General features: G+C 44.1%; 1 protein-coding gene across 2 annotated transcripts in view; it reads left to right on the top strand.

The window, feature by feature from the left end:
• LOC135378318 (disintegrin and metalloproteinase domain-containing protein 10-like) overlaps positions 1–26,424 on the top strand; it is a 128,299-nt gene extending 101,875 nt beyond the window's left edge. For both annotated transcript variants that reach the window (XM_064611321.1, XM_064611320.1), the window contains 3 exons: positions 13,507–13,706; positions 18,592–18,729; positions 26,249–26,424. In XM_064611321.1, the coding sequence (XP_064467391.1) occupies positions 13,507–13,706; positions 18,592–18,726 (335 nt within the window). In that variant the 3' untranslated portion in view covers positions 18,727–18,729; positions 26,249–26,424. The remainder of the gene's footprint in view (positions 1–13,506; positions 13,707–18,591; positions 18,730–26,248) is intronic.
• The last annotated feature ends 429 nt before the right edge of the window (positions 26,425–26,853 follow it).

Below are 26,853 nucleotides of genomic sequence, written 5' to 3'. Positions count from 1 at the left end.
AGCCTCCACCAAAGACATTCGTTTTGTTTCCATAAGACCACACCTGGAAAGTTCTTTCCACGACCTGTGCTGCTGACGACATGGTGCTAGCATGCGAAAGACACTTTTGTTCAATTTGTCGCACTCATCTCCGTCTGCTGTTTCTTCATCACTGTCTGATGGGGATCACGAACCACCGGGTTGACTTTCAATGTCGGATCACCTTGAGCTCTCCTTTGCCATGGCACTCTGGTGTCATCGTCAAGAGCTACTGCATATTTTACTATGTCAAACTCGCTTTTATAACTGTCTCTCTCACTTCATAAATATATTTCCTTTAAAGACTACACGTAACACAAAAAAAGAAACCTGTTGCAGCAACTGCTTAAGAACAAATAATATAAGAAATGTGAAGATTATGTTCGGGTTTGCAGACGACTATACAAGGTCTTAAAGATCTGGCAAGACATAACATGTCTATGCAAGTTAGAAAAAATGCAGACAGTAGGTTCAAGGTTGTAGCACATGTCCATGCGAGACGTTTCAAGAACTAACAAGATATAACATGTCTACACAAGTTCGTTCATCATGTGGTGTGAGGAGGATGCAGACATTCAAAAGGCCTGACAAGATATAAGCTCTTCAGACATTCAAGGTCATGATTTGCAAAAAATGTTGTTTTCTTCAGTGAGAATCTGAGTGTGAAGAGGTATGCTACCTCTGAGCACATGTTGAGCTAACTAATTTTTCTCCATGCGTTTTCTGAGGAAAGCATGTCATCGATTTTGGAGAAACTCAACAAACTGAAAAAGTCGGGAGATGGAGCAATTCAAAAGATGAGTATGCTATCAAAGAATCAAAAATTTGATGTTCTGGATATTCGCAGAATTGAGACAATGTATGGAGATACTGTGTATGTGGAATTACTGACAGACAATGAGACCAAGGTGAAAGTCTACCTTTCGAATAGATTCAAGCGACTTTCGGACGAAGACCTGGAAGATGATGTGGCAGTTACCAAATCTCCAAATGGAGAAGGATGGATACCGCAATGGCAAGAAGTTGGCGTATCCAGACATCATTTTCACTAATGACAAGAAAAAGTAACTTCGGAAATCATGGTCACCTGTCACTTGCGTGCTCCGCATGAGCGACAGTTCTATGCAACACCGCTAGGACTCCAAATTCATCTGGAAAACGTACACCAACTGGAGACACCCTGCATCCCATTCTGTGAGACTTTATGCACACTTCGAAATTACACAAGACGTACGCTTCGAGCTGCACTTGCATGACAGAGACGAAGCTGGACATGATGTGACAACATTCTTTCATCTATACGGGCAGTATATTGATAGTGTGTTGCGATACTTTGGTTTCGCATTGCGTTTTCACATCCTTCTCAAAGCAGAACTTGGACGACATACAGTGGATGATGATGAGATACGACTTGATACACGATTCGTGCATTCCAAGGTGAGGACAATATGGTCAGAAGGTGACATAGAACCCGCTATTATTCAGTCAGGCAGTGAAATTGTGCACAACTTGGGAAGTCTTGAAATCGAAGGCTCTGGTTTTTTCCTCTTTCGTATTCTCACGTGCATTATCAATGTTGGACGTCTACTGCCTGAACTAATTGGTTGTAGTGACTTTGAGCTGCCTGCAGACTTGAAACGTAAGAATAGGTCTCTACTGAATGTGGATTACGGTCTGCACGAGGGTGAGCAAAATATGTGTTTCGCATTTTCCGTGATAGCAGGATTGCACCTGCTGATCGATTTCGAAAACATAGAGCATCCTCGTATCGGCCATACTTATATATCAGTATGTACTCCCAGAGTCAATTCCCATCACGTATCCTAAAGATGTAGAAATGTTTGAAAAGCAAAATGGCGTCACCATTAATGTCTATGCATATGAAAGGGAAGAGAAATTTGTCTATCCTATAAAAGTTGTGAACGAGGAACGCGCAAAACATGTGGACCTACTCATGATTGATTCTCATTTTGTGGTCATCACAAATTTCAATGGTTTGTTTCAAAAACGTGGACGTTTCCATTGCAAGCAATGTATGGGTTTCACTACAGAAGCTGTCCTGAGTAATCATTTAAACATGTGCAAACTTCAGAAAGTGGGCAAAGACAGTTTATCCAAAGAAAGGAGACACGTTAGAGTTCGCTGGTGAACGTCTTTTGGCTGAAGTACCTTTCTATACTGTGTGTATGACTTTGAGAGTGTCCTGTCACCATGTCTTGACGAAGGAAATGTGTTTGAAGATCATATCCCCTCCTCCTTCTGCCTCTTAGTTACACGAGCGTCAGATTCAAATGTTCTCCAAAAACACCTTTTTTGTGGACCAAATTGTGTTGCTGTGTTCATGAGTCTACTGCACAGATTGCATGACGAAATTTTGGAGTGGATACGACAGATTGCACCTTTGGAAATGAGCGAAGAGAACGAATGCCAGCACGCCGCCGCCACCCACTGTAACTTTTGCAAAGAGTCGTTTGCAAAGAAACAGAAAGTGCGTGACCATGACCATGTAAGTGGAACGTTTCGACAATCCTTGTGTCAATCGTGCAACCTCAATTTCAGAACACCTCAGATGATTCCAATCATTGCTCACAATGCTAACTATGATATGAGTTTCCTTGTGTCATATGCATTTGCTCAAAAAATCGAACATAAGAGTGATTGCCAGCAGCTGTCAAAAATTCAAATCTAACGTTGGGTCCTTTAGATTCCTGCACAGTTTCCTAAATGTAAGTCTTGAAATGTTGGTGAAAAATCTGCGTGACAAGGGGGTGGAAAACTTTCATTGTCTGCGACAGTTTTTTTTAAACGAAGAACACTTTAGACTTATCGTTCGCAAAGGGGTCTTTTGCTACAGTCATATCACTGACTTCGATGTCTATGATGAGCCTTGTTTACCACCCCGTGAGAAATTCTTCAATACACTCAATGGAGTGGAAGTAAGTAAAGATGACTACTACTACGCGCAGAATGTCTTCGAAAAATTCCAAATGACAAGTCTAGGTGAATATTCAGATATGTACCTGCTCACCGACACACACTGCTTTTAGCAGACGTATTTCAAAACTTTCGCAAATGGACACTTGATGTGCACAAAACTGAGCCCCTGCATTTCGTATCTCTCCCAGGGTTAAGCATGTCCTGCGCACTAAAAATGCGTCAGATACAACTAGAACTCATTCACGACCCTGATGCATACCTGCTAATTGAGAATGGCTTGCGAGGAGGTGTAACACAATGCTCTCTCCAAAAAGCGGCCGCAAATATTCCAGGAACAGAGCAGTTTGATCCAACACAGCCGACAAGAATAATTAACTACATTGACGTTAACGGTCTGTATGGATCAGTAATGCGAGAGTCGCTATACCCTATGGAGGGTTTCAGTGGTTGACAAAGGAAGAAATTGAGAACCTAGATGTAACTCGCATTCCACATGATGCATCTATTGGTTACTTTCTCAAAGTGGATCTGTTATATGAGCAAGAAATTCATGATCGACATAGTGATCTTCCAGTTGCACCAGAGAAAATGTCCATTCCCTACAACTTATTGTCGGACTACCAGAAACAGTTGATGGAAAAGTTTGAGATTCCGTCGAAAGCTATCGAGCCAAAGCTGCTGCTAACATTGTTCAACAAAGAGAAGTACTTTCTTTACTATCGCAATTTGCAGTTGTACATGCAATTGGGACTGCGAGTCACAAAGGTTTCACAAAGTTCTAAAATTCAAGCAGAAACGTTTTCTCCGCGACTATGTGGATTTCAATCACGAACTGTAAAAAAATGCTACTAATACATTCGAACGTCAGAACAAGAGTAAATTGATTTTAAATGCTGTCTTTGGGCGCTGTTGTATGCAAGTGAGAAAATTTGTAGACTGTCGCCTCACAGTGACGGACGAACAAGTGTTGAAACTCTTGCACAACCTAAACCTCAAACAGTTTCGAGCATTAAGTGCTCATGTAATCCTGTTCCAGTTCTCTCTGGCAGTGCTTCAGATGAAACAACCACTATACTTGGGTTTCACAATACTAGAACTCTCAAAGCTTAAGATGTTTGACTTCTATCACAATCATCTGATGCGTGTAGCTCCCGATACTAGACTGTTGTACAAGGACACAGATTCCTGTATAATAATGCTGAGCGATGAAAAGTCACTGCTTGAACTAGCCGACGATCACTTGGACAACTCAGCCTATGAGCAAGGCCCTATCCTCGTGAAAACTAATCAACCTCGATTACTGTACGTCACAAGCTGTAGGGCGGGGCTGCCACGAAATACTCCGCCCTTAAATCCCGCCCGTTTCAATTGAAATTTTTACCCAGTTTTCCTTCGCAGCCTCTCAGCCCTAATCTCAGACCGTGACCCTACGTCATTTTGACGTAACAATGACGTAAAAGATTAGTTTCAAAGCTGAAAAGTAATGTAGCGAAAGAGGGTCGATTACTTTGAGCGGCGATGGGTTTCGTGATGGGTCCGCATGTGCATTTCCGTTTATTGTGTTGTATAAAGTCTGTATGTGCTCATCACAACAAAAAATTCATATCTTTCTTCATTTTTGTTTAATAATGATACAAAAGCATCGCGTAACACCGTTTCTCTGCGCCGGTCGCGGCATCGTATGCGTGAAACTGGCGGGCTTTTCGAAGCGTCGTCAGAGCCGTACGTCGTACAAGCAATGTTATTGCAACGTAGCGGTGTGCACACAAAAAACTAATCGCTCAAAGTTCACTGTTTGTTGAGTAAAACTATCAACGCTCATTTGCAGTATCATTACCACCCCCACAGCTCATGAGCAAAAGAAGCATATTGAAATGCGAATTATCATTTTGCATATCGAGCACATGAACACACAGAAAAATATAAAGAAAAGCTCACAAATAAAGCTCAAGATTTAAAGCACGAACCAATTTCTCGTAAATGCGTTTACGGCTCGCGCCACACTGTCCGTTCGACCCTTTGCAATGATCCTTCGCGCTTTTATCGTTTTGTTGCCTGCCATAAGCGCCATCTCACAGGCATATACCGAATTATAAATGCCAAGTACAATCACGGTGTCACACAAACATTGCCGTCTCGCACACCTGTACGTCAAGAAAAATGACAAACAGCAAAAAAGGAAATTACGAGCGTGCTTTTCCGCGCATTTTCCACGAAATTCAGTTTCGAAATTTCAGTTTTACGCCGGTAGAGTTTTCTGTTTCCGACACCAAAGAACCGAAGCAACAAGGCAGGCCGTGCAGATCACAGGTGTGGCCTTCGGATTCTCAGGAGGAAACACCGATAAGGCGGGTCGCTTTCCAAGATAACACGTGGGGTGATTGGTTGATAGAAGGTGTCAACCACTTTTAATTTTCACGCCTTTTTCAATTGTGCACCAATGACAGAAGAAATTTAAAGTAATCGAGGTAGATTACTTTGACCAGGATAGGGCCCCAAGACAATCCTTTATATTCGACAAAAAACAAAATGGTACTGGGCAAGTTTAAGAATGAGATGCCTCGTGATCATATACTTGGTTTTTTTTGCTTAAAACCCAAGCTGTATGCACTAGATCTCTGTAGCAAGAAACAGTACAACCGCGCCAAAGGTGTAAAGCAGTGTGAAGCACAAAAACTTCACTTTTTCATGTACACAGATGCTCTTGAACATGGCACAATACACAGGGTTAAACAGAACCTCATCGTGCAGAAGGACAACGTAAACAAAAGCGTGTCCATGACAAAAATAGCTCTCAATCCTCTGGGGCCCTATCCTCGTCAAAAGTAATCGACATCGATTACTTTACGTCGCAAGCTGTAGGGCGGGGCTGTCACGGAATACTCCGCCCTTAAATCCCGCCCGTTTCAATTGAAATTTATACCTAGTTTTCCTTCGCAGCCTCTCAGCCCTAATCTCGGACCGTGACCGTACGTCATTTTGACGTAACAATGCCGTAAAAGATTAGTTTCAAAGCTGAAAAGTAATCTAGCGAAAGAGGGTCGATTACTTTGAGCGGCGATGGGCTTCGTGATGGGTCCGCATGTGCATTTCCGTTTATTGTGTTGTATAAAGTCTGTATGTGCTCGTCACAACAAAAAAAATTCATGTCTTTCTTCGTTTGTGTTTAATGATGAGAAAAAAGCACCGCGTAACACCGTTTCTCTGCGCCGATCGCGGCATCGTATGCGTGAAAGCGGCGGGCTTTTCGAAGCGTCGTCCGAGCCGTACGTCGTACAATCAATGTTATTGCAACATAGCGGTGTGCACACAAAAAACTCATCGATCAAAGTTCACTGTTTCTTGAGTAAAACTATCAATGCTCATTTGCGGCATCATTACCACCCCCACAGCTCACGAGCAAAAGAAGCATATTGCAATGCGAATTATTATTTCGCATATCGAGCACACAAACACACAGAAAAATATAAAGAAAAGCTCATTAATAAAGCTCAAGATTTAAAGCACGAACCGATTTCTCATAAACGCGTTTACGGCTCGCGCCACACTGTCCGTTCGACCCTTTGCAATGATCCTTCGCGCTTTTATCGTTTTGTCAGTTTTGTTGCCTGCCATCAGCGCCATCTCACGGGTACATACCGAATTATAAATGCCAAGTACAATCACGGTGTCACACAAACATTGCCGTCTTGCACACCTGTACGTCAAGAAAAATGTCAAACAGCAAAAAAGGAAATTACGAGCGTGCTTTTCCACGCATTTTCCACGAAATTCAGTTTTACGCCGGTAGAGTTTTCTGTTTCCGACACCTAAGAAGTAAGAACCGAAGCAACAAGGTAGGGCAGGCAGATCACAGGTGTGGTATTCGGATTCTCGGGAGGAAACACCGATAAGGCGGGTCGCTTTCCAAGATAACACGTGGGGCTATTGGTTGATAGAAGGTGTCAACCACTTTTAATTTTCACGCCTGTTTCGATTGTGCACCAATGACAGAAGAAATTTCAAGTAATCGAGGTAGATTACTTTGACCAGGATAGGCCCCCGGTCACAATGCGATATATTTGCTCAGATGGAGTAGAGACATTACCTTTTGGTATGACAGTCTTGTGATTAGCTACTGTAATGAAAGAGTGGTGACTGTATCGTAGACTTCATTCTGGAGTTCACATGTTGAATAAGAAAAGGGAAGTCACCGCTTTTCTCAAGCAACAAAAGTGTCGAACCTCCTTTTTTTTAATCCCACAGATACTTGTAATTGTAATTAAAAGTCCAGTGTCTCACAAATGGTTGTAGTTGTGTTATCCCTATTCCAATAATTATATGCTTGATTTAGACAGCAATGCCTGTAAGCACCACGTCTTGTATTAATATTCCTGAAAAAATGCAACTTTTGGAGTAATGCTCTCAATGTCCTGGTACTCGCACAAAAGTTTTGTATGTAGCTTATCTTGTAATATTATTATAATGTTGTGCATGCATCTCAGAGACTCAAATGAAATTGCGTACTTGATTTAAACAGCTATGCTTGTAAGCAGCATGTCTTGTATTATTCTGAAAAAAAGTAACTTTTGAAGCAATACTCTCAATGTCCTTGTACTCACACAAAAGTTTTGTATGTAGCTTATCTTGTAATATTGTTATAATGTTGTGCATGCATCTCAGAGACTCAAATGAAATTGTGTACTTGATTTAGACAGCAATGCTTGTAAGCAGCATGTCTTGTATTATTCTAAAAAAAAAGTAACTTTTGGAGCAATACTCTCAATGTCCTAGTACTCACACAAAAGTTTTGTATGTAGCTGATCTTGTAATATTGTTACAATGTTGCGTATCTCAGAGTCTCAATAATGCTTTTGTATACCCTTTTGTTGACATAAGTAAATAAAATCAGTTTGTTTGGAAAACAACAAACATGTTGTTTATTGATCTCTTGGAGTACACTACAGCATGACAGCATCTTCCCTTTCTGGAATTGTTTACACACAAGAGTTGGTATAAGTCTGTCGTTGAGCTTGAAATTTGTTGGTGAGAACCTTCGGGTACACTCTTGTAGTGGGAATCCACAACAGAGAAGTGCACCTACGTAGAGGCAGTAGAGTCCACAGGTTGCAGATTCATATCCCTGGAGTCGTTTTCGATTATAGTGAAATGATTTCATGTGATCAATGAATGTGTAAAATTCCTTGTACACTGGAGGAGTACCATAACTGTCGAAATAAGAGATGCTTCCATTCCGGGCAATATGACATAGTGTCCAGTGTTCTCCATGTGAAGATCTGGGAGTGGTGTTCACCACGCAAAGACCAGGCTCGGCTTTTTGCTGCGCAATTTTGTCACATGCAAATGTCCCACGGAAGCAGGACCTTGTGCAATGGTTGCGGGAAAACGTTGCATAGAATTCCCACTCTTCCATCTTCTCTAGACGAACTTCACTCGCCGGTCTATGTTGATTTCCAGAACACGAGGAGTCTCCCAAATAAAAAGTACAGTCACAGCTTCCGTAAGGTTTGCAGCAAATGTCAGTGTAAGGCGAACGTTGGCCTGCACTATTGGACTGAGTGAGTGCAACTCCACGTCTGGTGTGAGGTGGTAATAGAGCATAAATTTTTCTTTTTGATAGGCCTCTGAAGGTAGAGGGATGTCTTTGCACTTCAGTTTGTGAAGCAAGTTCATGTAACCTTTTGTGTAAATATCCCGTGGAAAGTCAAAGTCATCAGTGTACTGTTGACCGCCAACATCACACTGCTCTCTTTAGTTTAAAATGCTCCAGTTTCGAAAGGGTTTCGCTGCAAGTTGCCCTGGTATGCAACGCTCCTGACCATCAACACCGTCAATTTTGATGCAAGTCTTTCACTGTAGTGGTCATCGAATATCGCCTGAGACTGGTTCGGTGCAATCGTTCTGTACTTAATTTCCAAACTTCGGAGGAGATACGAGGCAGGTGTGGTTTGAAGTCTTCGCTCAATGCCGACAAGTACGCTGGGTGATACCTGCACACGTCGAAGGTAGAGGATAATGCGTGAAAACTCCACTGTATGTTTTTCATTCTCAGCGGGACCAGAGGGAAGTCTAAATTCGTCAGTCGTTTGCCGGAGCACAACCCGGATATCTGTGCCATTAAGCAAAAAGTTTTCCTGCTGACAGATGTCACTGAAGATTGGTGCATAAAGATCACAGAGTGCAGATCCTTTAGTACGTTTGTAACGAGCAAACATCCCTTTTGCTTCAGCAGGCACGGCAAAATTTTCTGAGTGTGTGTGAGTTTGAGTAACATTGTTTGCGTTGGTAATGATATCCAGGTAGGAACGATATGCATAGTGCTCGAAATTAGAAACCAGTGTCGAATTTAGATACATGTGCACATGTTGAAAGAGCCAAAGAGGGAAGATGCAAAACTCTGAACAGGGATCACGTTGTCTGGTGTCACAGTCGTGCCTACCGTGGTGAATGCCACGTTCCCATTTTTGCGAACAATCTTGCATTAAATGTGTAAGAAACTCGATTGTAGATCGAAGAAGCCACCTCCAAGACCAGGAACGTTATACTCAATCACACCACTCGATGTTGGTGCTGAAACTGGAAAGATAACTCCACGTATTCTGACTTCTCCAAGGAAAAGTTGGTTGGAGGCAATGAAAAGAGCTCCAGTTGATTTGTTGTGCAGAGGCAGGAATTCTTTTGTACAATAGCAATGCTAGACATGTTTCTCAGGTGAAAAAGTCAACCTTTCTTCGTTTCTTCTCCACTTTCACTGACCGACCAACCCTCTTGCGTTTGCTTTTATTGCTTTTCCTTCCTTTTCCTGTAAGTTTACGAAACAAATCGTCATGGGTTAAGTGGATCGTGCGGCCAACACCTCTCTTTACAGCCTCTCCAAATGTTGTTCCTTGTTGAACTTCTTGAGCTATATGACGTCCTGTGTCGAGGAGTTTTCGACCCACATATGGTGCCACTTGTTTAGTTAGTATAGGCATGAACTGCTGCACCAGGTCTGAGAAAAAGCCCGATCCAACTTGATAAAGCGGACCCGAATAATGTGGAAGATCCCGCTTTCCGGCACCAAAATGTGCGACGCAACAAGGTGACTGCAATATATGCATTTTTTTTCTTAGACTTTCCTAAAGTGTAATGTGACCCCGACACGTCCTGAGCCTGCAATGAATGGAATGAAATCACCTATCTCGTTTGCCAACTCGATTTGAATGGTAGTTAATTCCTTTGCTACTACATATTTATAGTACAAGTTTGTAAAAGAATAAGAAATGACTTCGTTACGATTCTGTACCCTGAATGGAAGTAGACGTGAAAGTGGTGCAGTTATATCTCCTACAGCGTCGTTCCCGATGATGCTGTGTAAACAAATATGTAATTTTGTGCCGGAAAAAGACATGTATCACGCTTTCCCACAGCAAAGCTGGAGAAAGTTGTTCTCACTCCAAATCCCAACATTAGAGGTAAATATGGATGAAACGTGGTGCAGCCATCGTTATGACGTTCCAGCTGACAGACGTTGTTGTAGGAATTGTAGAATAAAAGACGAGCGTTCTGTGGCAGCTGTAACTGTGTCCGATATGCATGATTTATTGCATCTATGAGATCCTGTGCTGAGCTGTAATAGCCTTCTGGAATTTCATATTTTTTTTGTGCGTGACTGATAAACAATTCAGGTGATTTCCCCTTCAGTATCCACTTTGTACTTGAGTAGCTTCACAGACTGACCTTTATCAATCTGCGAGCGACCAATAATCTTCTGAGTAAAGCTAAGTTTAGCTGCCAGCGTGGGACTGAATTCCAAGCCAGCATTCACTGGAAGCTGTATTTCATACTGACCAGTTGCACGTATTATTCGTGCCTGTGTCCTGTAATGATTTGCGAGCAACTGCTTGATGGGTGGGAGAATATTTTCTCCTGCTTGAAACTTGATCTTCTCCTTTGTGGTTGTAGCACCGAACATGATTGTCTCTGTTATCTCATTAACACCATCTGTGACATTCTTGATTGCAAACGGAATATTGACCTCTGTCAGGGCAACTTCCCACATACCATCTAGACTTAAAGGAGCATTAAAGTGGTATCTACCATGGCCAAAAACTGCTGTCATCTTGTAAAGCAGTATGTGAAAAGCACTCCCACAAAATATTTCTGTCCAAAGCTGTTTCACCACGGTGCAATTAATTTGGAAAATCGCTGCCGCGGTACTCTACTGTGATGTTGGTGGTAGAGAACCCCTCATTCGTTCGCAGGAAAAACCGTCGTCTGCTACGAACATTGCGAGCTGTTTCTTGTGGACTTCTATTCTTTATATGATTTATATCACGTTTTCTAAAAAAAGCAAAGCATATATGCAGCCTGAGAAAGTAAGATTACAATCACAAGAGTAATATATCCGTGGCTTCTGTGCAATCTCAAAATTCACAGTAGCAGAAAGCAAAGGATGGCGGCGGTATTGTGGCGCCACCTGTTAGCCACTGAACCAACTGCGCGGTGAAAACTGTCGGACGGGCTGCACACTGGCGAGAAGCACGGGATTTTCGCTGTACAAGCGCAGTTAATTTCGGGCTGCACCACTCGTTCTTCCCGTGGTATCTGCGGTCCAAAAAAATCGTGGTTGTGTCGTGGACAGCCTTCAAACTCTCCATTTCGGACATCACGTAGCCGGAGAACGTATGGCGTCTCCGAAGCGGTAGCAGACGCTCCGGCCTGCGCGATTCTGCTCACCTCGATCATGTGATCCCAGGTGACGCGTGTGGTGGGGCTCATCACGTGCCTATCGTGAAGGCGAAGGAGGGTGTTTCGCGCACGGGAGGTTCGGGGAGCTATTTCAGGCGTCCCAATTTCGCTACGGTTGTACTAATTGTGGGAAAACTGTTTTCGGCCGCCTAACATTCCATACTGACCAAAACCAGAAACAAAGTTGTGGGCCTCTAGACTGCTCCTTTAAGGGCTGAGAGAGCTTAACACGAAACTTGCTCATCGTGTTATTGGGAAATTCTTTAGTGGAAGCGTTCGAGAGCAGATTTACATAAAACCGGCTCGCCATTTTCCTTCTTTCTGGCAAACTTTAAGTTGCACACACTACGTTTATATGCAACTGGTTTGCCACTTGTTTTCTAAGCCGGGGAAAATCTCGAGAAATGCGTTACACACACCTTACAACAAAAACAAAAAGTTACCAGATCCTCGCTGAAGATAATGTTATGCGAGAAAAGAAAAGCTGTTGGTTGCTCAAGTCGCAACAAAAAGAAAGAGATCCACGAGTCAAGATAATTGATCCGAAAACTTGTTTTGCGAGAGGGGTACTAAAGCGAAGTTTTTTCCGGCGACCACAATGTGGTATGCTTTTCCTCAAGATTGTTGTCGAAGTGTTCTCCTCAGAACTCCTGCTAAAGTGGTGCGTCCTACTGTTGTCTTCAAATCTTGTTACAGTCTCTGTTCTTTTCAGTGGTGTCATGTGGATTGTGTGGTATATCAAATTCAGAGGAGTGGTAGGTATCTGGCTAGGTATCTCAGTGCTAACTACACTGTAAACTTTTTCACACCTTTAAAGTGCGCTATGAACATTCAACCTGGTTGCGTAACATTGCATCTCCAGGATGATATTTTACAAACTTTGGAAAGCATTACTAAAGATCAAGTGTCAGTGCAAATCTTGCTTTCATTATGTCTTGGATACCGTGGGTACGAGCTAATGCATATATGCATCGCTATCGATAATCGAGCACGCGCAAGTGTCTACAATATTGTTGAACAATGTTGAGATGTTGCAAGACTGAATTTTTGGAGGACAGACAACACTCGAGTAAAGAAAATTTGTGCGAAACCGTGCTCCATTATGATGCTACCAAAATTACACCTAAAAAGGCGTGCGCCATGCACGTTGTTACACCTTTAAAGGTGTGAAAAGATTTAGAGTGTACGTACTGTTCCCAGTGTCTAGTGCTCCCAGTGTAGTAGCGCGTGTCAATATAGTTACGTCAGTGCTCCCAGTATAGACAAATGCCACTACTGGTCAATTGTGGTCACATGTGGTCAACATGTGGTCATCTGGTCACATGTGTCAATTTGTGACAAATTATTCATTTGTCTAATGTATGCTTTCTTCTATTGTTCGAGGCTTTGGTGTATATCACGACGGACAGGAGGTATAGACGATATGTGTAGCAGTGACATTACACATATTCACACGTGTCACTGTTTCCTATATGATGTAACTATCATTCATATTTGTCAAAATGACTAAGTGACACCAGCAAGAGAGTTCCAGTTGTGCCAGATCGCGTTCGGCGAAATGGCGCAGGTCCAGTGTCATATAGCTGGCACCCTACCTTCTTGTTTTGCATAAATAGTATTGAACTATTGTGTAGCTTGGTAAATCACTTTTTGATCATGCATTTAATATAATAATAACTCGTTACTCCAGCCAGAATGTAATGCGTTAGCCGATGAATTAATTTGCAGTTAAAGTAATGAGGTGATGTCATTGAAATTACGGCCTTAATCTATATTGGAATGTATGCAAAAATACAACTGATGTCTTTGCTTGTATTGCAGGAGGCGAGTGCAAGCCGGTATGTGAGTACGACAAGATGTCTAATCACTGTGGAAAGCTTCTGGAGCCCGGTTCGGCGTGCAACAATCTGATGGGCTATTGTGATGTGTTCCACGTGTGCCGCCCTATTGACACCGAAGGACCGCTGTACCGATTGAACCGCATTATTTTTGGAAGTGGTTTGCTACGAAATTGGCTTCTCGTAAGAATACACGACATAGTGTCTATTTGTCTTGCTGCGCAAATAAACGTGGAAGGCACTTCAAACATATAATTTTTGTTATGAACGTACTGCCTCCAGAACCAGTCACGCAAAATATTATGGGAAGCGCGCATTTCCTTAGTAGGTTGGTACGCAAGAGTGCGCACAGGGACGGTGAACTTTCTCAGCTCCTTGTGGCCTGTTATGACGTCAGGTCATCTGGGCTCTTTTATTGGCTGCCAAGAATCTTCTGCTACAGCACAGGAACAGGGCGACTGGTCGACTGCTGTTTGCCAGACGCGGGCGCGCCGCCAAAAGCAAGAAAGGAAAAAGAGTGCGCGCGCCTCACTATTGAGCGGATGACGTGACGTAACAGAGTGGCAGGCAGCCGAGGGAACAGCTTTTCTGACCCGCGACCTTGAAAGCTCTCTTGCACACCAGGATTGCGCTCTGCAATCGTACTTTATGTTCGAGTACGTGTCCCAGGCTTTGTACTGCCCCATAAGGAATTTCCACTCCTGCTGACATATTTTTTCGAGCCCTTCTAATGTTACTTTAACACAGTACTTCAAACACATAACATGTTGGAGGCCAACCATGTCATAGAGGATACCGTTCTCACTCCTGATTTATGGAAAGCGCCGCGGGGAGTACGTCCTTTTATGACAATTAACAGAACTGCGTAAGTGTCACAGAAAGGCGTGCGCCTCCCGTTTTCAAGAAATCGGAAGAGAGAACGATGTCGCTAGCACTGGTGGTTCGGTAGGAGCGTGTTATGCCGTAAAGTTTTGTTGCGTTAAGAGTGTGACTACGAGTATTTAAAGGAGCATGGAAGTGACAATTAACATGACTCGAGATCCTGCTTGATTTGTGCAGCTGTCCACAAGGAGTCACCATGCAAAATATTTCCGATCTGCGGCGTATTGTCACTGCGCATTAAAATTTACAAAAGACAGTCTGAGAACGGCAGTCGCGGGCGAGGGACACGAGCCCCGCGTGACGTAGAAGCTGCTCGGTTCCTTTTATCTTTGTCTTTTCATCTCGGCTCACGCGCCGCTTACACATGTTTCAGCTGTGCCGTTGGACGTCGCTGGTAACGTGCCGTAGCCCGTGATACGTCACGTCGTCTTCGGCTTTGCTTCGGCGCTCTTCGGATGTGGAGAGGGTTCTTTAAAGGTGTGCGGAACAGAGCCTTGCGCGTGCTGTCTGGGTTATCTGCGCTCATCGTTCTTTCGCAGCAGCTCATTTTATTTGTTGTAGAAGACGTTGCAACGAAAAACTAAAAATATTTTTGGCGTCACTTCCATGCTCCTTTAAGTTGTTTTGTCACGAGCACGCGTACCAAATTTGGAAGCTTAATACCCGTGTCACATGGGCAGTCTTCAATGACCATTGAACCAACGGTCATTGGAACATGTGCGCCGTCAAGCGTGTATCGTGTCAACCTGTCGGGGTTCATTGGATCCAATGCGCTTTGAGAAGTTGACCCGATACACGCTTGGTGCCGCCACGTGCATTTTCAATGACCATTGGTTTCAATTATCATTGAAGACTGCCCGTGTCACAGGGATATGAGTTGAGCGGGAGCACTCCACGACAACCTTACGATAAGCGGTGTTGTAGCGGTGTTGAGCCATGCGATGTCAGCCACTTCAAAGGAAGAGCGCGATTGGTTTCTCGAATGTTTTCGGAACCCATATCATTGACACCCTGCGATGTCATGAAACGCCTTGTGATCCGTGTGTCCGCGAGACAGGCGTCCGATCGTGCCGGAACAAGAAAAAAACATTTGAAAAGTACGGAGCAAAATAACAATCCTCTACGGGTGTTTCAGTTAAATCCCCGGGCTAAATAATTCGCGAACCAGTGCACCAATCGAATAACTTTCTTTTTTACAAGTATCTGTCCAATACCGCCTACTAACTTCTAAAGCAGGGCGCCGTCGGTATTAAAATGGGCACTACCCCTTCTGGGACCTTCAGTAGATACCTTTTAGAGAAAAATCTGCAACCGACGCGGGTCATTTATTGCAGTAATAAATTGGTTTCGGTTTACATATTTTTGTCGCGGCTGGTCGCGGCAAAGCGCATTTTACCCATTTAATGCAAAGTACCCATTTTAATGCCGACGGCGCCCTGCTTTAGAAGTTAGCTTTTTTCACGAAACTCATTTGAATTTTTATTTAAATAATGAGCGCCTCCAGCTCATTCACACGGTGCGCATCTTGTAGGCGGTATTGGACAGACACTTGTAAAAAAGAAAGTTATTAGATTGGTGCACCGGTTCGCGAATTATTTAGCCCGGGGATTTAACTGAAACACCCGGTATACTTTAAAACCAGAACTTCACTGCATTCAACCAGCAGCGGGATCAGTGGTTTATCCAGACCCCACACCCAACCCCCCCAAAATGTTTGGCAATACCCCCTAACTTTTTTCATGTGTGCTACTGTTACAATGTAACTGCACAACCTCTTTTTTTTTTCTTTTTTTTCAACATCCCCCGAACTTGCGGTTCTGGATAAACTACTGATCGGCATGATATCGACGTGCCTCCTGGTTCGCTCCAGCGCGCCATTTTTGGGAGCGCGCCATTTTTGTTGTACTTTTCGCACGTGTAAAGTGTGACAGAAGAAGCGTGCTCCTCCCGTTTTCAATAATCGAAAGGCAGAATGATACCATTCTGAGTGCTGGTTCTTCAAGAGCGTGCTATGTGGCGAACTTAGCCTTTTATCGTATATGAAACGATAATGCCTAACATTGTGGGCATCCTCGATAGCCATCACACTCGGTTGCTTGCTATCTGACATCGTCACGCTGCACCAATAACCGACCTTTAGAGATAAATTGCCTTTTACATAGGGCTGGTGAGTAGGATGGACCCCCAAATGACTCTTGATTTATCGCCATTGCTTTGTTGTATTTCATATCCATTGTAGCAGTTTTCTGCCTTCTTCCTTATTCTCAGCGTAGGTTTTCCTTTCTTCGGAGGCAAATTCCTGCTTTAGAGCCTCCGTTCTATTACGGTAACAGCGCTCCATATCTCTTGCCGGTGTAATACCAACAATACCTGCAACCAAATTAAGATGCCTGAGCGCTGACAAGAGCGTTGTCACCATGACCGTTGCCTCCCCTACACTCTTAAAAATGAACTTCACCGCATAGCACGCTCCTAGCCAGCCATCATCTCGAATGATATCGTTATCTGCCCTGATCTGTTGAAAACGGGAGGCGTTCGCCTTTTTGTTACACTTATGCTGTTCATAATTGTCACAAAAAAGGCGTACGCCTCCCGTTTTCAACAAATCAGGGCAGATAACGATATCATTCGAGATTATGGCTGGCTGTATAGCAGTGTGCTATGCGGTGAAGTTCATTTTTAAGAGTGTACATCCACTCCTCAACAGAACTACACTCTTAGAAATGAACTTCACCGCATAGCACGCTTCTAGCCAACCATCATCTCGAATGATATCGTTATCTGCCCTGATTTGTTGAAAACGAGAAGCCTGCGCCTTTTTTGTGACAATTATGAACAGCATAAGTGTCACAAAAAAGGCATACGCCTCTCGTTTTCAACAATTCAGGGCAGATAACGATGTCATTCGAGATGATGGTTGGCTGTGAGCGTGCTATGCGGTGAAGTTCATTTTTAAGAGTGTACGACTTCTTCAAAACAACCTTACTGCATCATAGCATGCTGTGTGCCAACCATTCCCACGAATGAGAGGGTAATCGCTTCTGATTGGAAGAGGGAGAGAGTTGGCGCACGCCTTTTTTGTAGCAACTTGGATATACAGGGTGTCCCACCGAAAAAGGGCCAGGGGCTAAGGAAAAAACGGAGTTCTCTACACAAATGGAACCAACTGTACGTGCCTGACAGTTGTGTGGTCTATCCAAAAATATTTTTTTTCATCGCCCCTTGTCAATTAATTAGCGGTAATTAATTTTCTAACTTTTAATTATCGGTTTTAGCTCTTAGGTGTCAATGAGGAAGTTGTAGTACATGTCGAAAAAGACACAACTGAAGTGGTTCGAGGTCGCTATGGCTTGTGGTTTCGTTTTTTCCCGGGTTTAAAAGTCCGGCAATCCCGCACCCGCGCGCGACGATTCCAGCACCCTCCGGCGTACATTGACCTTGAGATTAGCGCTTGGAGACCATCCTTGGGCCACGTCACACAAGAGGAAGATATTTCACCTGTTTCACTGCACACCTATCAGAGTGCACTGCAATCATCGCGCGCGGGCGCCGAATTATGGGGAGCGCTCTGTGGTGCGCGCGGCTTCTGAAACCAGTTTTTAAACCCGGGGAAAAACGAAACCACAAGCCGTAGCAACCTCGTACCACTTCAGTTGCGTCTTTTTCGACATGTACTACAACTTCCTCATTGACATCTGAGTGCTAAAACAGATAATTGAAAAGTTAGAAAATTAATTACCGCTAATTAATTGACAAGGGGCGATGAAAAAATATTTTTGGATAGACCACACAACTGCCAAGCACGTACAGTTGGTTCCATTTGTGTAGAGCACTCCGTTTTTTCTTTAGCTTCTGGCCCTTTTTCGGTGGGACACCATGTATGTAATTCTCACAAAAGGGCGTACGCCCCCCTCTGTTTTCGAATCAGAAGCGATAACCTTATCATTCGTGGCAATAGCTGGCGCACAGCGTGCTATCCGGTGAAGTTCTCTTTTACGAGTGTATATGCCAGTCATGATACAGTTGGCAAGACGCGGTGGAAAAGGCCTCTTCATGTGAACGGTAGCGATGCGTCTGCTCAGGCCTCGTAATGTAGGGCATAGATAAAAGAGACAAAGAGAGTTTGATATTTCGTGGCACGACGTAGATATGAACGTATTTAATATAATCTCTAATTGCATTTCAGCGTAAATGGTACATAACGCTTCTTCTGGTGGCGTTCCTCTGCACTCTCATGGCTACCTTCATCCGAGTGTGTGCGGTTCGAACACCAACCAGTATGCCAAGAGCAAAAGTCAACTATACAAGGTTGAAACCCTAATAAGTAAGGATTGCTCGTTTTGCCTTCTTTCTCTTGTTGAATTCCAATGGCAGAGTCGGAGCAAGTGGCAGACTCGGCAATGGAGCGGCTTGATCTGGCCTAGAGCAAGTGATCCGAATCTGCGAATGGAACACTTGCGCCCAGTTTAGCTCTGCACTCTTAGGAATGAACTTCACCTCAAAGCACGCTCCTAGCCAACCATCATCTCGAATGATATCGTTATCTGCCCTGATTTGTTGGAAACGCGAGGCGTACGCCTTTTTTGTGACACTTATGCTGGTCATAATTGTCACAGAAAAGGCGTACGTCTCCCGTTTTCAACAAATCAGGTCAGATAACGATATCATTCGAGATGATGGTTGGCTAAGAGCGTGCTATGCGGTGAAGTTCATTTTTAAGAGTGTGGCCAATCTCCCTTGGTGGGTGGCGGCCAGAGACGGAGGAAGAAGGTACTCATGTTTCATTATAACGCCATGTTTCGCAACATCAAGGTCCTTCTAATCTCCTAACGTTGCCCTGGTAATTTCTGACTTATCGCTTCCTTCATGAAACAACATCGCCAACGTACGACGCGAAAGACTAGTCACAGCGATGACGCGTTGCGAAGCGGCCATGTTGGCGAAGCAGAGACAGGAAATAGGAAGCACGAGCGACAAGTGACACGTCACACAGAGTTCCGGTTGAATCTGCCTATTTTGGCGGAGCAGTCTGCTGGGTTGCTCCGTGGAGCGACCTTGACTCCAAAGACTTCAGAACTGTTCCCAATCTGCCAATCGAACAGACTTGCTCTCGGCGTAGCAACAGAACTTGCTCCGCAGGCGCTCCGAATCTGCCATTGGAATTCAACATTTGTAAGGTAATCCGAATAGCACTGCGGTTGCGTGTGGTAGCGCAGTGATTTTTCCTGTTTTTGAATCGGACCAGTGGATATTTCTATGATGCTTACCCTGTGCGTATGATAGTGTTACACGTGAATTGCCGATGGAAGTCGCTATACTCCGGTGGGAGTTCGTTGACGTCCTGCAGCGTAAGTTGATTGGGTCTCCAGAACGCCCACACTGAGCTCTGTGTTCTGCATACGACCTAGTAGTATGCTAGAGACCTGGAGATAGAGAGACCATGCGGAGTCGCATATTTTTTCTTATTTATTTATGCGAATACCTCAAATGCCCGCGAGGGACGTTACATGAGGGGGGGGGGGGGTGAAAGAATAATACAACAAGAACTATACATCACATAATGAATATATTAATATAAACTAGCACGCGAGGTTACATATGTTCAGGAACACACAAACAAAATAATACAAATAAATGAGACACACTTTATAATTCAAAAAAGGAACACAACTGTCCACGAAATGCAGAAACATCAGAGATGGTGGCGATGGATTGGAGAAGGTCATTCCAAATGTCAATAGGGTAGTTTCATTTTAAATCGAACAACGTGTGGAAGTCGTATTTTTTAATTCGCCCAGAAAAAATATATGTTAGAGGACAGTTCAAATGACGCAAATCGCGCCACGTGCGACGCTCGTGCGTGGAGTAGTTTCCGCGTAGGAGAGGGGGAAAGTCAGAGGCTGCTTGGGCGCGCTTTCTTCTGGACCGACTTTGACGGGATCTAGCACCGTTGACTTTATGTCTAGGAACTGGAGGATTTTTGTGATTATAGGCTGCCCCACAGACACTGTCGACAGCTACCAACAGAACTCTGAGAGCCACAGATTTTCTGTTAAAAAATGCCAAACTTGGCGTAAACGTTCAAAAAGGCCAAACTTTGTTACCAATTTTCTTCATGACGGAACGTCTGAGAACATCGAGCTTAGTGCCATTCGATAGGACGTTGAAAGAGCTTTCGTACCGTAGAAAATTCATTTTTCTCAGCCCAGTTGTTTCTGTGTTATTAGCTTGACAATCACACATGGTAGGCAAAAATTGCCATTGTTGCATCTCAATTTTCTCAAAAATGCCATCTTCGATTTCCTTGATTATTTGTCAAAAGGTGGCGTCATGTCTCTACTTTAGACGCCAAATGAGACAATCTTTTATTTTTGCCTGAGAGACGCGCAGCGATTTTTTTTGTCAGGCAGGGTGCACGAGGCTGCGGCCTTGCGCGCCCCACCTACGAGCACGCGACCTTCAACCTCTTCTTTGCTACATGTGTCCCGTTGATGGAGAAATCAATGACCACACTGCGTGAGCTTGTTGTAGTGTCCCCGGAGCATCACTTTACGTTTACCCAATGGCCTCTCAGTTCTGTCAGGCTCATTCAAACCGTGGGAGAGTACATGAGTTGCCTGTGCATCCTTGACGAGAAGCCCCAGTTCGACGAACATACCGACAAAGCAGTGAGAAGAAAGGAAGCGCTTCGTAGAGATCTTTATCCACTGATAACATCTTAGCTTTTGTTTCAGGTTGCCGCCAGTCCCTCAGACAGTGTGAAAGGCACATCCTTTTCATTGGCAAAAGAACGAAAACCGAAAGTTTCGAAAAATGTAAAATGTGCCCATTCTGAGACCCCTGCAGGTGGTGGCTGCCACCATTGGATTAGCATCATCCGATAGCTTTAGACATGACCTTTCACATGATATAAAGTGACTGGGTTCAAGCGCATTCTTTGTCCGCCTAGTATCGCAAAACCACGAGTGGTACGCGAAAATTTTGCATGTTCGATCTTAATTATTTCTAAAAAGCCGGAATATTTTTCACGATTTATTCCACAGGGGCAGAATTATGCCGGTACTTGGCGCTACTGGTAAAGTACCTTTTCTCTTTTTGATTGAGACGTAGGGCTACCTTTCCGCGGAGCGATTTTTCCACACAAAGGCGCCCTTCGTATGTTTACGAGCGCGTTTTGCTTCGTAGTCTTTGCTTTGTAATTTAATACCAAGATGTTGCATTATGTACTTATTTTGCACTTATGGTACGTATGTTTATTTTTTCCTTTGGACACGCAGGGCAATACTTTCGTGGGCGACTTGAACTTGCTATCACGCACTTTCATGGGAGTCGCACGCACGACGTGTGCGTATACGCACGTGCGCATATTCACTATTCTCCCGCACATGTGCTTGAGGCAATGCACATACGCACGCTATGGGGCTGCCGTGCGAGTTAATATTAAGAAGGCAGAACTACGGCCACAGGCGACAGAAAGTTACAACACCTGAGAATACAAATTTCTGGTCGCGTGGTTGCAGTCGCCTCTTAACTTGGGCGCAATAAGTGATAGTTCCGAAGGTGTGCATGCTCTCTTTAATTAGTTTTATGCTCCGTAGCGTTATTTCGGAACTACGACGAGTGGTACAAAACCCGTAAGACCGCTGTGATGACAGTTGCTGCTCTCAAGTATAACACGTTCGCCCTCACCGAGATGTGTCAGTGTCACCGCGGGAATCAAAATTTCCGACAGAACAACGCATAACTAAAATCCCTCGTTTCCGGTAGCCGTAGGTACCTTAAACCCTCGGTGTGGTCTTCAGTAGTCCTTCTGGCATCCATGCGCTTGAACCCGTTCACTTTATATCATGTGAAAGGACATGTGTAAAGCTATCGGATGATGCTAATCCAATGGTGGCAGCCACCACCTGCAGGGATCTCGCAATGGGCACATTTTACGTTGCTCGAAACTTCCGTTTTTCGTTCTTTTACCAATGAAAAGGATGGGACTTTCACACTTCCTGGGGGACTGGTGGCAACCCGAAACAAAAGCTAAGATGTTACCACTGGATAAAGATCTCTACGAAGCGCTTCGTTTCTTCTCACTGCTTTGTCGGTATGTTCGTCGAAGTGGGGTTTCTCGTCAAGGGCGCACAGGAAACTCATGTACTCTCCCACGGTTTGAATGAGGCTGACGGAACTGGGAGGGCATTGGGTAAACGTAAAGTGATGCTCTGGGGACACTACAACAAGCTCACGCAGTGTGGTCATTGATTTCTCCGTCAGCGGGACACATGTAGCAAAGAAGAGGTTGAAGGTCGCGTGCTCGTAGGTGGGGCGCGCAAGGCCGCAGCCTCGTGCACCCTGCCTGACAAAAAAAAATCGCTGCGCGTCTCTCAGGCAAAAATAAAAGATTGTCTCACTTGGCGTCTAAAGTAGAGATATGACGCCACCTTTTCAAAAATAATCAAGGAAATCGAAGATGGCATTTTTGAGAAAACTGAGATCCAACATTGGCAATTTTCGCCTACTATGTGTGATTCTCAAGCTAATAACACAGAAATAACTGGGCTGAGAAAAATGAGCTCTATATAGCACGAAAGCTCTTTCAATGTCCTATCGAATGGCACTAAGCTCGATGTTCTCAGAGGTTCCGTCATGAAGGAAATTGGTAACAAAATTTGGCCTTTTTGAACGTTTACGCCAAGTTTGGCATTTTTTAACAGAAAATCTGTGGCTGTCAGAATTCTGTGGGTGACTGTCGACAGTGTCTATTGTGTAGCCTATAATCACAAAAAACCTCCAGTTCTTAGACATAAAATTAGCAGTGCTAGATCACGTCAAAATCGGTCCAGCAGAAAGCGTGCTCAAGCAGCCTCAGACTTTCCCCCTCTCCTGCGCAGAAACTACTACACGCACGAGCACCGCACGTGGCGCGATTTGCGTCGTTTGAGCTGTCCTCTAACATGTATTTTTTCTGGGCGAATTAAAAAATACGACTTTCACACGTTGTTCGATTTAAAATGAAACTACCCAATAGCATGTGGAAAGAAGGAATGGAGAAACTGGGATGAACGACAATGGATATGCTCAAATTTGCATGTGTGATCAGTCCGGGCGGAGACGTAGTGTGCTGGTGCAATGAAATAAAGGGTATAAATATGGGAGAGTCGGGTCAAGGGTTGGTTACGCTAGTGGTCGCTAGCGGCGCCACCTAGCGCTATTGGGGAGAGAGGAAATGACATTTACATTGGGGGTAACTTCGCCAATCATCCGGGCGGTTACCGTGGTACAGGGAGCATCCAAATGAAGGCTACTGAGGGATGCTCGCATGTTGTTTGTGGTGACCAGTCCCCCCCCCCCCTTTTACATTACCATGATTGCTACTAGCGCCGTTCGTGTGCTACATAGCCACATAAGCACACCTATGTGCCACCATACACTGCCGTGGTTTTGGCAAATCATGTGATAACGAATCGTGATAACTAGCTCTAAATCCCATAGCGAAGCGGCGAGCGCAAGAATTACTATCCAGTGCTGGGAGCTTGGCGTATGTCCAAGTCTCTAGTATAGTAGTAAACAGGTCATGGTGCTTATGCTTATGCTGAGGTCTTATTGCTATATGCTTATTGCTTCGCACGCGTGTACAATGATCACACTATCAAGTCCACCTGGCGGCGGCGAGAAATCGCCTCAAGTGCAATTAATCGTCCTCGACAAACAGCAGACAGGGCGATACGATTCTGAACACTGGTTGGCATTTCATTTCATTTCATTTATTAAACCTTAAGGGCCCTTCCGAAGGGTATTACATAAGGGGGGTTTCAAAAAGCAAAAATAATACATATACAACAATAACAATTTACGAAACATTCATATACAGGGTATTTCACGAAAATTCCCCTGCTGAATAATTCGAAAACGGCGCCACCTATCGGGAATTTATTTTTATTTACTTTTTTTTTTCGGTCAGCATCCTTGATGCGCCGATCACAAACTGGCCGCGCAGTTTCTCATTTGTATGCGCTTGTTAATTTAAAAAAAAAAACATCCTGACTTTTTGTTTTACTTCGCCGGGGCTTTGGTACCTGTGCCGTAACAATGGTTACTCTGAAACAGTGCCAAACCAGTAAATATATAGCTTCGACTTTTAGTGATTTTTTCGATACGTCGAAAAGGGGAAAAAAATAAAACACTGTCAAGGAGCCCGCGAAGAGGGAATCACACACGTAACATGAAAAACGGTTAGGAGCAACTAATATTTATTCGAACAAGAACTTTCGTGCAAGAGACTGCACTTCTTCAGGTTACACAACTAATAATTATCTGGTTTCGGTTTACAAATTTCTTGTGCGGAACAGTGCAGGAATGCGCTGGTTTCGCTAAACTATCCTGGGCTGAAATTCGTGTTCATCTGCGTGGATTGGTGGCGGGGGAGCCGCAAGATAAGGAACAGCCGCGAGCGAGGGTTTGATATGACTTCTCGTTTTCTGATAAACTCGTAAACAGGACTGCGGTCGTGTCATTGGATGGGCCAGACAGTGCGCCTTTATCGCCATAATTACAATCACCTGCCAATGAAGATAAAGCTATTTGTGGTTTTATAAAAATAAATTACTTTCTACCTAGCCATCATTCTGAAGACCGTACACCGCCATGTAATGATTACGGATTGCGTATTTCGCTACAAAAGGCCTCATCCAGTGGCAATGCTGCCCACGTTATCAGCAACACACTTTCGTCCCGCGCAAAATAGCTTTATCGCCATTGGCAAGTGATTGTCATTATGGCGATAAAGGCGCACTGTATGGCCCATCCAATGACACGACCGCAATCCTGTTTACGGGTTTAGTAGAAAACGAGAAGCCATATCAAACACTCGCACGCGGCTGTTCTTTATCATGCGGCTTCCCCGCCACCAATGCAAGCGGATGAACACGAATTTCAGCGCAGGATAGTTTAGCGAAAGAGCGCATGCCTGCACTGCTCCGCACAAGAAATTTGTAAACCGAAACCAGTTAATTACTCGAAAACACCACTGAAAGCCGAAGCTATTTTTGTACTGGTTCGGCACCGTCTCAGAGTGATCATTGCTACGGCAGAGGTACCAAGGCCCGGCGAAGTAAAACGAAAAAGTCAGGATGTTTATTTAATTAAGGAGCGCATGCAAATGAGAAACTGCGCGGCCAGTTTGTGGCCGGCGCATTAAGGATGCTAACCGTAAAAAAAGTTTCCCGATAGGTGGCGCCGTTTTCGAATTATTCAGCCGGGGGATTTTCGTGAAACACCCTGTATACCCAGTGTACACTCAAAAACTGCACACCGACAATCTACACTCAAAACTTGCAAAAGAACAGCTGTTCACATGCAAATTTGAAGTTAGCAACATCAGTAATTGAAACTACTTCGGCGGGAAGCGCATTCCATTCTGAGACACCAAGCTGAAGGGTGGAGAATTTGTGGTCATCGGTGCGGCTGATTTTTAGTAATAACTTGCAACAATTATCGACACGGCTTGAAAAGAAGTGGGCTGGAGATACGTACTGGGAATTAGAGTGATAAAGATTAAATATTAACAATAATATAGATACCTTACGACGCTTACTGCAAGCAAAGGAATTCCATACTTATATTTCAATTCTGTCATACTGGTTGTGCGATCGCGTATGCTGAACGTAAATCTCAGTGTTTTAGCGTCATATTATTATTGAGTGTGAAGTTCTGTTTTTAGTGTGTGCCAATGCGTTGTTCGGCCAGCGTTTGGTTGACGAGAAGAAAAAAATCTCGAGACTTATGAAGCTATGCGATTTAAAAAGTGTAAACATTGACATATGCTAACACGGTTGTTTTACGCCATATTGCAGGTGTCGGACCTTTTGAAAACCGTGGACCTCCCGTTATTTGATGGAAGATTCGCCGACATACTTGACCGCAATTATTCTACTGGCGCGCGAGAATATTCCCGCCCGTCTTATGGTCTTATTATCAAATGACTGACTTGTGTAACGTTTGGGTAATACATTAATATCCTCATTCTATGAGCAACGGTGATTAGGAGCATGTTTGCACATGTTGTTGTACAACAACGACATCACACACATAGTATTGATATTTGGTGGAGAACAACAAGCCATTGAAGCAAAGAGGTCACCGCTCCCGTCCCTCCCCCTCCCTTCCCTTTTATTTATGACAGTAATGCACGATACTTTCGAATCCAAGACGTATTTAAACACAACGTTCACCTATCTTACATCTCATCCATTCGCCTTTTGTCCGACCTGTACGGTCAAGAGTAGTCAGCATGGGCGCCGCCAGGATTTTTTCCAGGGGGCAGGGCAGAATGTTTGGGGGGGGGGGGGGGGTTCACGGTACTGGACGTGTATCTAAATATGTGCGTCAACTGCGCCCGCAACAACACTCTTAAAAATGAGTTTCACCACGTAGCACGCTCCTAGCCAGTCATCATCCC

The sequence above is a fragment of the Ornithodoros turicata genome, chromosome 1 (assembly GCF_037126465.1).
Source record: "Ornithodoros turicata isolate Travis chromosome 1, ASM3712646v1, whole genome shotgun sequence".
Lineage (NCBI taxonomy): Eukaryota > Metazoa > Arthropoda > Arachnida > Ixodida > Argasidae > Ornithodoros > Ornithodoros turicata.
Note: the sequence above shows the minus strand (reverse complement) of the source record. Positions and strands in the feature narration are given on the sequence as shown.